Source organism: Copadichromis virginalis, linkage group LG1 (assembly GCF_057382275.1).
Source record: "Copadichromis virginalis isolate Kocher_CV1m ecotype Utaka linkage group LG1, C_Virginalis_male_GT1.1, whole genome shotgun sequence".
In the NCBI taxonomy this organism is placed as follows: Eukaryota; Metazoa; Chordata; class Actinopteri; order Cichliformes; family Cichlidae; genus Copadichromis; species Copadichromis virginalis.
Genome location: NC_140618.1, coordinates 6,484,776 through 6,499,266, shown reverse-complemented (window position 1 = coordinate 6,499,266; position 14,491 = coordinate 6,484,776). Strand labels below are relative to the sequence as shown.

Here is a 14,491-nt window from a genome sequence, read left to right as displayed (position 1 = left end):
AAAACAGAACAAGTCTAAAGGTCATTAAAGCCAAGTTTTCTTTAAATAATGCACAAAATATCAAAACATTTCCTGCTGTGATGCAAACACACACTCAATTTTATTTATATAGCGCCAAACCACAACAGCAGTTGTATCAAAGTGCTTTAAATTGTGAATAGTAAAGGTAGATGTATTTATTTCTTATAATTTTTAATACTGATGGCTGATAAAATTTCAACAAAATAAACATTAAAAAAGGTGGAGTTTTTTACACTTTTAAAATATAGCTTATTTCCAGATTTTAAAATTGACTTCTGAGTAGGCAATGATACATTTCTTTTCTTTTCTGTCTTATTTAAACTTTAATATTCATGAAATATTACAGTTTCAGACTACCAGAGGCTTAAGTATCATCATCTTTTGCAGCCTTGGTGAGAATGTTTGCTTATGTTTACTTCTCCCATCGCAGCCAACACACTCAGGACCTTCTGTTGACGTAAGACCGTGGTACCATGTGACAGAGAGATACAGGAAAGTATTCTTTAATGCATAATCCCAGTTCCATGCAGTCTCTGGAGAAGATGTGGAGTTGGAGAGGTGTAGGCATTTGAAAGACGGGCAGGTCCTATCACATAGAATGAATTGTAGGAGGCCAGTATTTTGGGAACGTGACCGCTATTTGTTAATAAATGTCGGTATATGCTAGTCATTACTGCATCCCCCAATGTTGGAGAACACAATTCCAGCAACTCTAGCTCAGTTAGCACACAACCAAGCAGAAGCTGCAAATATTGACATAAAAATAATACAATGTATTATTAGGTGGAAAGCAAAAACATGGTTTTAGGTGTGGGCAATGCTTCTGATTTATGTCATCACTGTGGGTGTAATAGAAACAAAGTGAAATGCAGAAAATGAACGCATTTGGACATTTCTGCAGTGTGGGATGTCGAGAGGCTGTAGGGAAAGAAACAGGAAAAAAAGAGACTGTGAGAGAAAATGAGTGCAAATTTAGTCCTACAGAGGATGTCACTCGCCACTCTGCCTCTGATGCTTACTGTCAGTTCTGCTATACACACAAACACACCCCAACATTAGCTCCCTCTGTCCCACCTGCCCTCTCCTCATTGAATACCTTCTTTCATCTATCTACCCATCTGTCTCTTTTATTTATGTTATGCCCTCCTTCACCCGTCCCCTCTTGCCCTCCTCCTCTTCTAGCTCACATGATATTCCTTCCTCAGTCTCAAAAGTTTCTTTTCCTCAGTCTGTCTTTCCTCTTTATTCAACCTCATTCTCTCCTTCACTCTTCCCTACCTACCTCCCTCCCTCCCGCTTTTCATCTCCCGCTACCACTGATGATGCATGTTGTGATGTAGATTGGATGAGAGAGTCGCAGAGGGAGGAAACTGCAGGTATGGATTGAAATGGAGAAGGCAGTGAGGAGAGGGGAAGTCTGGAAAGGGTTGGTCAGAGAAGGAGGCGAAACAGAGCTAAATAGCTAGAGAGAAAGAGAAAAAGGAGAGGATATACAAAGACTGATGGTATCCACTGTGACCTGATAGGATTCATAGCACACACACACAAAACAGCAGCAATAACTATGCAAATCATAATATGCATCTGCACAATAATTCAACAAGAGTCCTTGAGTCATTGTCCTGTGTATATGTTTGGCAAGTATCTGCATGCTATGCTGTATATGCTAGGAGTCTATAGGAAAATGGCCCTAGGCTTCCTTGCTTTATGACCTCAACAAATTTTTGGGCTCAATCACTAGTCATAAAGCACAGGTGTCGAACTCCAGGCCTCAAGGGCCGGTGTCCTGCAGGTTTTAGATGTGTCCTTGATCAAACACAGCTGATTAAAATGTCTAAATGACCTCCCCAACATGTCTTGAAGTTCTCCAGATGCCTGGTAATGAACTAATCATTTGATTCAGGTGTGTTGACCAAGGGTAATATCTAAAACCTGCAGGACACCGGCCCTTGAGGCCTGGAGTTCGACACCTCTGTCATAAAGAATACCGAATTCAATTCCCTCATTAGGTTAGAAAGGTAGACGAACCAGAGTATATTAGATTAGGTATTGGATGACTGGATAACAGCTTGTGACTAACAAGTTATCAGTCAATGAGAAGCAGTGTCAGTTTCAGTGTGATTCCCCTGCATTCATGATGGATGGCTTTAAAATCTAAGACACCAATAGCATAAGTGCCCAGCTTGAGGCATCGGGATTTCAGTCTTTGATCATGACACTGTAAGCACATGCACGCATCGTGATAAAACAGGGCCATATAAGATGAAAATTATATCTGACAGGTCTATAGAGATCTCCCAAACAAGATAAATGTAAACTGTGACTTATCTTTTCTTATTATTGTGTGATTCACTTTGACTGAGGGATAATCACGCTGTAAGCTTTGAAGCTATTGTTTTGATATTTTAGTTGCTTTAGGGAACTGATGCCAAATGTTGCCAACTGACATCTTGACTGGCTAATACCAGTCCCTGTCTGCCATTTACCCATGGATCTATATACAATCATCATTAAACCCATTGAAAATAGTGAGGGAGAAAACAAAACAGAACAAAACACATCTTCAGGAGGTTCTGAAGCTACCTGTGTTTGTTTTATTATTATTTTAATAAATCAGCACTGCTACTTTTTACCTCATGACTCATGTAGTAAGTCTGTGTTATGTCTATTACTGTGGATATAAGGGGGGAAAAACTAACTAAACTCTTATACAGAAAGCACATACACAACACTAAGAACATGTGCAACACAATCTAAAATTAATTCAAAAATTAAGTGCTAATTAGTGTGTAGATTGTTGTGGGTGAGTTCTTCTAATTGAGAGTGCCACTTTTTCATAATTACTGTGCAGCAGACACTGGAATAAGAAAGAAGAACTCTTGGGCTTCTACCTTCAATGAAGGACACTTTTGTGAGATATACTTTGTAATTTGCATCAAATTGCATATTAAAATGTGCAAATGAATATCTGAACTTGGAAACCGTAAACCCAGGAGAATAAATCTTTTGCATTTGCATTGGAATATCTCTAAATGCAAGGGATGTCACTAAATGGTGCCTGATTAGGAGATTTTATTTTTCCAATTGCCACATTTTCACTTCATTAACATGGTCTGGAGGGATGTCTTTCACATAAACATAGATGCATAATGTTAAGCAATATTGCTTATACAACCCACTCTGATCCTGACTAGCCCAGCAGCACTTCACTACCTCTGTTTTACAGGTATATCCACTTCTCCTGGAGTCTGAGACAAAAGGAAAGTGATGGAGAATTTGAGACTGAAAAAGCAAAGCGAGTGCGATGGCAGAGTAGACTGGCTGAAAACAAGACAAGACTGCCAGTAAAAGAAAGAAAAAACACACAGACACAAAAAGGGGGGGGGGGGGGGGGACTGTGAAAGGTATGCAGTGGTTGAAGAGAGAATGAGGCAGAAAAGAGGGAGCAGGCCAGAGGTTGGATGTAGCACAATATAATAAGATGCGTGGAGAAGAAAATGCCTGGGGGGAGAGCGGAGAGAAATAGGCTGTTAACATACCGACTTACCTGCACGCACACACACACACATACACGTTGTTGAGCACACGCATGCACACACAGCATGATGACAGCTTTTCCAATTTTAAATATCACTTCCAAACACATTCCCGTCTCGCTGTCTGAAATATCTCCTATCCTAGTGAGCTGCTGGTCGCTGAGCCGCCTCCCTACATCCTACCTGCGCTGACGCGAGCTGACACACTCGGTTGTGGGACTTCGTTGTGCTTTACCTAATGATGAATTATGCATTGGCCGCTGTCACTTTGAAAAATGCAATTACCTCAGTGATAAGGCAGATGGGCCTGTTTTGTCTGGCATATGCTGTGCATCTATTAAGAGTGTACTGCTGGAAAATGAACTGCAAGCACACAAACATGGATGTGTGAACAGATTCCCGTACGCTTTCATGAACAATCGCATACACATGCACATAAACAAGTGCACGCACGATTCAAGTTTAGCCAATGTATGCTGTCTGGGCATGCTGCTCAGACACTTGGATTCAAATTTTTCGCTCCTGTTTGGTATTTAAAAGTGTGCATCATTTTGCCCGTGTGAGTTGAGTGGTTGAAGGCAGTGCCGTTTCTGATGGGACAAAGACGTATTATTTGGTTCCAGTTTCTTTCACTTTTAAATTACTGACACACGTATTTTCACAAGACTATTACTTAACCTTAAATCTCTGCCCACACCCAGAGGTGATGGTGTAGGCCAGAAAGGTTCCAGTCAATAAAGTGAAGATTTGTGACTTTTGAAAGTAAAAAAATGTGTTCTGGTCAGAAGCCAAACTCTAAAGCAAGGGAAAGAACCTTAAGCACAAAGCTGAGTTTTGCTAGAGTGAGCTGAAGAAAATAAACTTTAAATCAAATTAAAAAGCCAAAATTGGGGCATTTCTAAACAAATCTCAGACTCAGATTTTTTGGATGCATGTACTATAGATAAGGGAAAATGACTTGAATGTGCAAAGAGGGAAATTATGAGCCATTGTATTTTTTTCCTTATGCATTTTCAGTCACAGCGGACACTTAACCCTTCGGTGATGATCCTTTGGTGACAAGACACTAGAATAATTTGCCATTTGAGAACAGGTTACCTCATGACAAAGATGCAGTAAAGCACGTACTCACCAGTAACAGAACTTTCCAGCCACCAAACACAATGCAGTAATGATAAGAATTAATTGTCTTTTCTTTTTCTTTTTTTATTACTGTTGCTATTGTTATGATAAAATATTTAATATTTTTAATAAAAAAAGAAATTTTAAGAAACAGAAAATGACAGAAACATGTAGAGAACAGACAGGACAGCAGACACAGATGTAAATCTATGGGGGAAAATCTGGTGGAAGACAGAAAACCAGAGGTAGAAGGGTAGAGTGAGAATTGACATTGTGATGTGTGATGGAAATAATTCCCACTCCAAATCACAGAGGGATGCAATGCTGCTCTATTTCATTCTCTCCTCTCTCCTATTGCTTTTATTATCCTCCCTGCCATCTTTCCTCCTCCGTCTGCAGATCATCTACCTTGGCTTTTTTTCTATATTTCACCCTTTTTTCCACCTCACTTCATGCCACCTTTGAAATGTGCCATTTGCCCTCACTCTTTCCTTTTCCACTTTCTCATGCATTTAAGTTTTTAAGGTAAATTCACAAGGTGCTCATTAATTAACCTAAGCGGAAGCTGGTCAGAGAGACTCACAGGAGGGCCGCACACAGAGAAACAAACGCTGCAAAATAAGATTGACAAAGTGAGACTGGATGGCAGAAACAGACTGGATCAGGTACGTAAATCTCAGCAGGTAGATAAAGAAAAACCATTGGAGCACACACAAAAATGGGACTTACATGACTTTGGCAATTTGTATAAATAACAAAGATGAAGTAGAAGAGGATTTATGTCAATACTGTCATCACTCAAGCTGCATCTATTTGTAGAATTTACAGGTAAGAACTATGTTTTCTTCAAGCTGAAATAAATCAATTTTGGACATTTGGCACTAAAATATAATACGTCTTCTTTCAGGTTTGTGGTTATTTTTGTCAAATACAATCTCCTCTGAATTATACTGCGTTCACTCTCAGTGGCACAGAGCATCTCTCTTTGTATCAGTGTCTTTTGCATCTCAGAGCCCAGAGACAAAACCATAGGTTATAATGAGGAATGCCTTTTGAGCTAACATCACCTTATACAGCATGACTGATGGAACCTGAACTAAATGTAACAATTTATTCAGTTATTTCTTTTAAACACCATTGCTTCATATATTGTAAAACTAATCATAACCACTAAAGTAAAATGAACAGAGTAAAGTGATGCTTATAAGAACACTCAACAAAATAACTAAACGGATTAAAAGACAGAAAAAGGGTGATAGCTGGTCTTCCACTAGTGTAACAATCTGTGACACCCAAAGCTGTTTAGATGAAGAACAGACGGCGATGTAAGAAAACAAGAGCAGAAAATTAGTAAGCCGTAGATAGGAGATACGGAGTAGATCAAGAGAAATAAAGAAAGACACTGACAGCTGAAGAGGGGCTAAGTGAAGCAAGACAAACCAGGACAATTAAAAAAAATCCCTCTGTATTCTGAAGGCATCTTTTTGCCTGGACTTGGCAGATTATTAGAAGCGTGACCCTTAAAGGCTTCTCTCCACCAGTTAACAAGAACAAGATGTGGAAGTGTGCATTTCCAAACTGAAGGAGAAATTATGATTTTTTTTAAAAAAGGAAAAAAAATTATGTCAAGATAAGCTATTAAAAAAAACTTCTGAGATAATAAATTCAACACGCGCGCAGATTCCCTCAACACAAAGACACCCACATGCAGCCACAGCATATAGGTCATTTTCCCTTTGGCTCATACAATATTGCCAATTTTGGCACAGGGAGTTTGTTCACTAAATATTTGATGGACACCCTTTTGCTGCAGTGAGATTAACACATTAATCTTGCCAATAAGGATGTGTTTATCAGTGTGAAGCCCTTCGTGCATGTGTTTGTGTTCATGTGCATGAGTACCGCACAAGCCCAAAAGTTAATTAAAAATGCATTGAACATTACACAGCTAATAGCAGAACATAACTCAAACTAAGTGATAAGGTTACATAGATTAAAAAAAAAAAAGATAAACAGAAAAACAAAACTAAAGCTAAAAGCCAAAGAGCCACAAACTAAGAGATACTACATGCGTGAGATTTTAAATGTACTCTTTAGCATACTTGTAATTTAATTTTCATACAAATATCTATAGCGCTATCCTGCCAACTTACTTAATATTCACTGCCTGGCTCACAGAAGAGGGTGCATTTGATTGTTTTGAATAAATACAGCAGAAGAAATGTGTTGTCAGCATGAAGCAGCAGACATAAAATCTAAGGAAGAAGAGACCTTACATGAATGAGCACACTGCATCGTTTGCCCTGAAGACATCAAGTGGCCCCCATCTTGAAGCTCCTCAATTACGAGGGATGCGTTTGATTTCTTCCTCTCTTATGCATAATCTAACTCGCCTTTCTCAAAGACCACTACAGCAAGAAAGAATGTGATGATGGATGCGTAGTGATCTCTGAGAAGTGCAGTTCCCATGATTGGGGAAAAACACGAAGAAGAAAAAGTCTGAACTGAAGCCAGAGTATGCTACGGGGATAGCATCTAACAATACAAGATGATTCTAATATAAAAGGGGAAAAAAGATTTAGTAGAGGTGGTTCAGCATCTTCTCAGGATGCCTCCTGGGCATCTCCCTTTGGAGATTTTTTGGGTATGCCCAGTGGGGAGAGACCGCAGGCTAAACTTGCTGGAGAGATTATAATCCTCATCTGATCTGGGAATGCCTCAGGATCCCCCAGAAGGAGCTCGGAAAGTTGCTCGGGAGAATGATATCTGGACTACCATGCTTAGTTTGCTGCCACCATGACTTTGTGGAATCAGAAGGTTACAGATGGATGGAGAAAAACCAAACCCTACATATACATGAAAAAATAATATCTCTCTACTGCCTCTGACAAAACCCTCTTGAACTTTTGGCTGAAATTTCATAAAGTTCTGCAATGTATTTATTAGCTGGTCTCAGGTCGTGTAGGTTATTCTATCCACTCCTGTTATGCATCTTACAATAAAGAAACACAACCTTCTCTTTAAACTCTTACACTGAAATGAATTCACTTTTTTTTTAATCCAGTAAAACCAGCTTCCTGGTCATTTTTTTATTTTAATGGTTTACAATTTGCAGTAAAAATATGTAAGTTCAGCTATGGAATTTCTTGCAGAGGTTAAACCAGCAACATTTTCAACTGTGGCGTCAATTTTACATAAGCCACAAACCACTCTGTTCAAACAGATACTATGTCAATAGCGTCTTACAGTTCCTATATGCTTATCCTTTTCATTGCTAATGAAACTATCACAACTAATTATTGTTAGTGTGAGCAGTAAACTGGTCAGTTAGCCAATTTTCTGAAAACATTCTGCAACCATAGTAGTTTCATGGTAATTTAAGTTATTTTAACAAGTATAATAATGAGAATAATAATAACAAGAAGAAGAATCATAAAAAAAAAATAACTACATGGCATCTGTCAAAAACAAAGTGACTTAGAGATGTAAGCAACAGAAAGAGAGAAAGAAAATAATTATTGCATTATATAAAGTAGTATAATCTCATATAAAAGTAAGCGCAATCCTGAAATACTCACTTGTAAAGTTAAAATAAAAATCAGTCTAGAGCAGGCATGGGCAAACTACGGCCCGGGGGCCACATGCGGCCCGTTAAACATTTTGATCCGGCCCGCCAAACTTGAAAAAAAATTAATAAATTAACCTTGTTAATGTTTTATTTCCCCTGCAATTCTGATGTTTCCTCACTAGATGGCGCACTCTAGATATATTGCCTTTTTTGAGGTGAAGCGTAGGCCTATTACTCCACGTTTGCACTTTACCCTGTGACCCACCGCCCCTCTATGAAGATGAGCGGACCCAAGAAAATGAAAGTGGACAGAGAATGTCGAGTGTTCAAAAAGGAGTGGACAGCTAAATATTTTTTCACTGAATATCGATCATCTGCTGTTTGCTTGATATGCCAAGAAACTGTGGCGGTTTTTAAAGAGTATAATATTAGCCGTCACTTTGCCACAAAGCACGCTAATTATGCTAGCAAGCTCTCAACAAAAGAACGGGAAGCTGCTGCTGAGAAGTTGGCAGCTAATTTGAAGGCTCAGCAAAGTTTTTTTCACCGTCAAACTGCCATTCAAGAGTCAAGTACCAAGGCCAGTTTTATGCTTTCATTCAAAATAGCAAAGGCCAGCAAACCACTGTCAGAGGGCGAGTTTTTAAAAGAATGTATGGTAGAGACAGGAGGTATTTTGTGCCCGGAGACCAAAGACAAATTTGAGAAAATCAGTTTATCACGGTGGACAGTGACTTGCCAAACTAATAGATGAAGATATCACCAGCATATTAAACAAAAAGTCATTCACTTTTTATTCTTTAGCACTGGATGAAAGCAACGATGTCAAAGACACTACTCAGCTCCTTATTTTTATCCGAGGAATCAACGAAACCTTTGAAATAACGGAGGAGTTTTTGACAATGGAGTCTCTGAAAGGACAAACACGGGGAGAGGACTTGTTTGAACGGGTGTCTGCAGCCATCGAAAATATGAAGCTTCCCTGGAGTAAGCTTGTTAACGTCACCACAGATGGATCTCCGAATTTAACGGGAAAAAACGTTGGCCTGCTGAGGAGAATCCAGAATAAAGTCAAAGATGAAAACCCTGACCAGGATGTCATTTTCCTCCACTGCATCCTCCACCAGGAATCTCTATGTAAATCGGTGTTACAGCTGAATCATGTTGTGAATCCTGTGGTGAAACTTGTCAACTTCATACGCGCAGGGGGACTTCAGCACCGTCAGTTCATTGCATTCCTGGAGGAAACTGATGCGGATCACCAGGACCTGCTTTATCACTCCCGTGTCCGCTGGTTGAGTTTGGGCAAAGTGTTTCAACGAATGTGGGAGCTCAAAGAGGAGATTGGCGTGGTTTTTGGAGCAGCAGGGGAAGACTGAGGAATTTCCTGAGCTGAGCAACAAGAGCTGGATGTGTGACTTTGCGTTTGCTACGGACGTATTTTCACACTTGAATGAGCTCAACGTGAAACTGCAGGGGAAGGAGCAGTTTGTGCATGACATGCACACAAACGTGAAAGCCTTCAAATCCAAGCTGGCTTTATTCTCCAGGCAGATTTTGAACAAGTCATTCACTCATTTTCCTACACTAGCCATGCTGAAAGAGGCCGGAGCAAAAGTAAAGAAATGCAGTGAGTCACTGGATGCACTGCACGGAGAATTCTGCCGTCGGTTTTTGGATTTCGATAAAATTGACAAGTCACTGGCCTTTCCTCTGTTACAAGACCCCGAAACAGCTCCAGAGGAGCTTCAGCTCGAACTCATCGACCCTGCCTTAAAAGAGAAGTTCAGCTCTCTGAAACTAAATGACTTCTATGCTTCACTCAATGATGCCGCGTTTCCAAATCTAAGGCGAAAAGCGCAGATGATGTTGGCTTTACATTCAGCGTCATGAACATCAACAAAGCCAGCCACAGATCCAAGTTAACAGACCTACACCTCAGATCCATCCTGAGAATCGCCACAACAAAACTAACTCCAGACTTTGATGCGCTGGCTAAAAAAGGAGACCAACAACACTGCTCCCATTAAAATGTGTGTGTCTCCGTGATACGCACGTTGTTAAAATGAACAGTGAGCGCAGATCAAATATAACGCTTCACAGACTGACTTGCTGCAACTGTTTTGTTCTTGCACTGGTCGTTGTTGACTTTTGGCACCGGGTAAACAAATTGAATAAAAGGAACAAGACAAGTACATCTGCATCTCCTACCGTTTTTGGGGGAAAAAAAAAAAAAAAGAGTCAGGAGGAGAGTGATGTGATATCCTGAAGGATAACAGAACTTTCAGTGCTTTAAAATAAAATGTTCATTTATTTGATTTTCAGTCTTTAAAGACTCATTTCGAAGTCAGAGATTTTATTGTAATGCTTTTCTTCATTTTCATTGGAAATTAAAGCACATGTTTTCTCCATATCCCAAGATGTGTATTTTTCCCCCAATGAGGTGATGTTTTCAAAGCATGCCCTCTATCTGCTCCGGTTCCGGCCCCTTTGTCAAATGTTAGAACTCAATGTGGCCCACGAATCAAAAAGTTTGCCCACCCCTGGTCTAGAGTCTTTTTTCATAATGGAGTCCAGAGGATCAGTCTACCATGGTTTCAGTTCAAGAAATTATTAACAGAGTTGTGTAGGAGGATCTCCTGCTGCTTGCAGGTTCAAAATAGATTGGCACATTGGAGTGAGTGAGTTAGTGTTATTGGAGTCAAATCAAAATCAATTTGAGATTCATCCAAACAAAACTCCATGCTTCAAGAGAATCTGACATTGAGACAGAGTATATAATGAGCCAAGGACCGAAACACTTCACAAGTGTTAAATTACAGTTACTGGTGCTCAAATAATCCCACACTAATGTTAAGACTAAACAATATTTAAGATGTTCAGTTCGATCAGATGTTTCTATATCAGTTTTGTAGTATTGCTTTCAAATGAGCCAGCTTGATAACTTTGACTCTTCTCTATTTGAGCAATCATTCACATACTGTAATACTCAGACTACAGAGCGCACCTGATTAAAAGCCGCATGCTCTAATTTTAGAAAGAAAATCAATTTTGTACTTGTACAGGCCGCACCGGATTTTAAGCCGTATGCATTTCACTTGTAATCTGAGATATTTACACAGAAATATTACACGTGAGGATTTTTAACGTTTAATTTAATCCGTAAGGTAACATAAACATGGTAACATAAACATACAAAAATACATACTGCAAATGCTTTTTTCCGCAAACAGCGCCTGTAACACGGCTACCTTTAAATATACGTATGTATCAGTAACACACAAATTACGTTGCTTATGTTTTTTTTACGGAACAGTGCACAAACAACATTACAATGTCTCTTAACAACCGGTAAAAATATATACCGTATATATACTACTTATCAATTTTATTGGTCTACTGTTACCAGGCAAAATGTTTTTGGCCGCATGAAAAAAAAAATGCATTAGCTGCACGTCAGTATAAGCCGCAGTGTTCACAGTGTGGGAAAAAAGTAGCGGCTTATGACCCGAAAACTACGGTGCTTTCCCTTTCATTTTACTTTGTACATCATCAGACTGGTAAATGAAACGGTTACTTACTTTTAAAAACAAGCACAAGAAGGCACCAAAAGACAATGCTGCCCTAACTGAGGTGACAGCACTGTCAAGATGACCAGCCAACTTTGTGGCATGCAGGCTGCAGCCTGGAGATTAGCGAGCCAGCAGAGATTTGCAGCGGATAAATGTAAAGCTCATCTGAACAATGAATAGCGCTGGCCAAGATTGTTTGAAGGGATAAGATGTCCACAAAAATCTGGCTATGGGATTATGAGTGTGTATAATAGAGTTTTATATTGTAGTGTGTGCCTGCCACTGTGCATGGATGAGATTAGCCTGCCAGTTAAGGAATGAGCATATCTGGGCTGTAAGTATTTGGAAACAGACAGTGAAACTGTCAAACCTCAAAACACAACATAGTCCTGTTTGATAGCCTTTGAAGCATCAATGCAGAAAGAGCTTTCAGGACTTCAGGAGGAAAGGAAGGGATGTAACAGACACACACCAGGACAAATTTCAGTACAATCCAGCCTCGTCCACACAGTGACTAAATGTTGGGAACTTTTATGCACCTTGACTGCACATATTGTCATTACACATTGTCTTCTTCGATTTTTGTTTTGCTCCATTTTGGCTCTGTTCATATGGCCCTGCTACTGAAAGTATATCCCAGTGCTAGGTTTCAAACCGATAACTGTATCACATTTACACAAAAACACAGCAAACAAGCAAATGAAAAATCTTTATAATTCTCACCAAAGTCCACAAAGGAAGACTGCCCAATAATTGTGGTTTCGTTTGGCTTTGACATGACGTCAGTCTTGGTGAAGTTCCCGTCCTGATAGATGACAAATGGACAGAAAAAACATAAAGAACAACTCAAATGTTTAGTCAGAGATCCAGCAATAAAAGACAAGTCCAGTTTACCCCTCGCGTGTACCATAAAAAGCTGTAATGTTTCTGGAAAGCAAAAAGTAAAAAGCTTGCTCTTGTTCATGCACTCAGTAAAATTTCAAAATATATGCATAACGCTTATCAAGCAAAAACTTCGTTTTAATCTTATTAGAAATGTTTGATTAAATGAAACAAAAACAAGATAAAAACATGATTGGTTTATAAATTCTTGAATTACAGGCCAAAATATGCTTCGTGGAATAACTGAAAATTTTTAAATAGTTAGCATTCACAACCAGTGTTTTTGTAAGATTTTATTATTATTATTATTATTTATTTATGTATTTATTTTTAAATCATTGCATTAAGCAGAAAAGAAGACAAACCACATTCATGATGAGTTCAACTAATATACGGTAAAGCAACCGGCAATTGTCTCCATTCTGGATTATTTAATATTTATGTATTACATTTTAATTTTAAATACTACAGCAAAATGCCACTTTTTATATTAATATTTCATCCGTTGAAGATAAGCCCCCCACCCCGGAGAGTAATTGTTCATTTTAATATGACACTGCACCTTATTGCATTTTACATTGCTGGTTTGTGGATTTAGAGAAAACAGTGGCTGTGAGAGTTCTGAAATTTAGCAAACCTATTGGGTAAGTGGTGCCCTTTACATAGGGCAAGGAAAAAAGGCAAGGGTTTAAGTATATCAGTGGGGGGAAAAAAAGATTTGTATGTGTGGGTGCCTTTGCCTAAGAACACATGTGAGTCTGTGAGCCTGCCGATAACAACATTACTGATTTATGAGAAAGTGACAGAGTAAGAAAGATAGGAAGAGAAGGTGAGGGAGGTACAATAGTTGAGTCAGAGAACACAATCTATACATTATTATATATAAGTATATAATGTGTGGGTGTGTATATGTGTGGTCAAATGTTGTTCTATGCACAAGCCAATAATTGTTGAAATGAATAAACTATGACATGAGGGGTGTGTTATACATCTATAAATTATTGTGTTTTACTAAAGCTGAGTGATAATAGACTCAATAACAATGAGAGGACAAAGGAATCAGACAAATGGCAAACCACAAATTAGCAACTGCACAACAGTAATTTAATAGTTATAATGATGTGAAAACTATTATAACAACACGACTAGAATCAAAATATAAATTTCACTTAATGGTGCTGGGCATGAGATGTAGCAAAACAAGTGGGTAAACTATCAAGACAAAGCTACGGTGAAGGAAACCAAAGGTTAATGCAACACTATTACTGCAAATTATTAACTATAAACTCCAAAATGTCATTTAAATAAAACTGTGTAACAACACTTGCAGCACATTTTCTACCTACATTGCAATCCAGTACACTCTGTATGATATTGATTTCTATGTAGATAGAAATTCCACTACACCACAAGATTGCTTGAATATTTCATGCAGACGGAAGCACCGGTTTGAACAAAATATTTTCCAAAGAAAACTCACGGCTGTGAAATATTTAAGGCTTTCTAATTAGAACGCACAGACGGACATAAAATTACTGTATTCTTTTCTACTGTCAGCTGTTTGCAGAATGGTCATAAAATAGCATTAACTGATTAAATTCCAGTTCCAAGCATATTTGGCAAGAACACTAGCAGTGCCTATTCAAAAGTTACTGTGGTCCAAAGTGAAAGCAGTGTAATTGAACTTCCAGGGTGTAATCTGAAAATCCCAGCTGTAATGAAAATGGTCCAGGAATGCAGGAGAAGATTACCTTGAAGTTGATTTTGAGCAAATTTACATGATTTTTTCC

General features: G+C 38.7%; 1 protein-coding gene and 1 pseudogene across 1 annotated transcript in view; one reads left to right on the top strand and one right to left on the bottom strand.

Moving 5' to 3' along the window:
* itfg1 (integrin alpha FG-GAP repeat containing 1) overlaps positions 1 to 14,491 on the bottom strand; it is a 159,464-nt gene that overhangs the window by 109,014 nt on the left and 35,959 nt on the right. The window contains exon 8 of the mRNA XM_085436741.1: positions 12,543 to 12,624. Coding sequence (XP_085292867.1) covers positions 12,543 to 12,624 — 82 coding nt within the window. The remainder of the gene's footprint in view (positions 1 to 12,542; positions 12,625 to 14,491) is intronic.
* On the top strand, positions 8,929 to 10,140 carry LOC146718222 (general transcription factor II-I repeat domain-containing protein 2A-like; annotated as a pseudogene).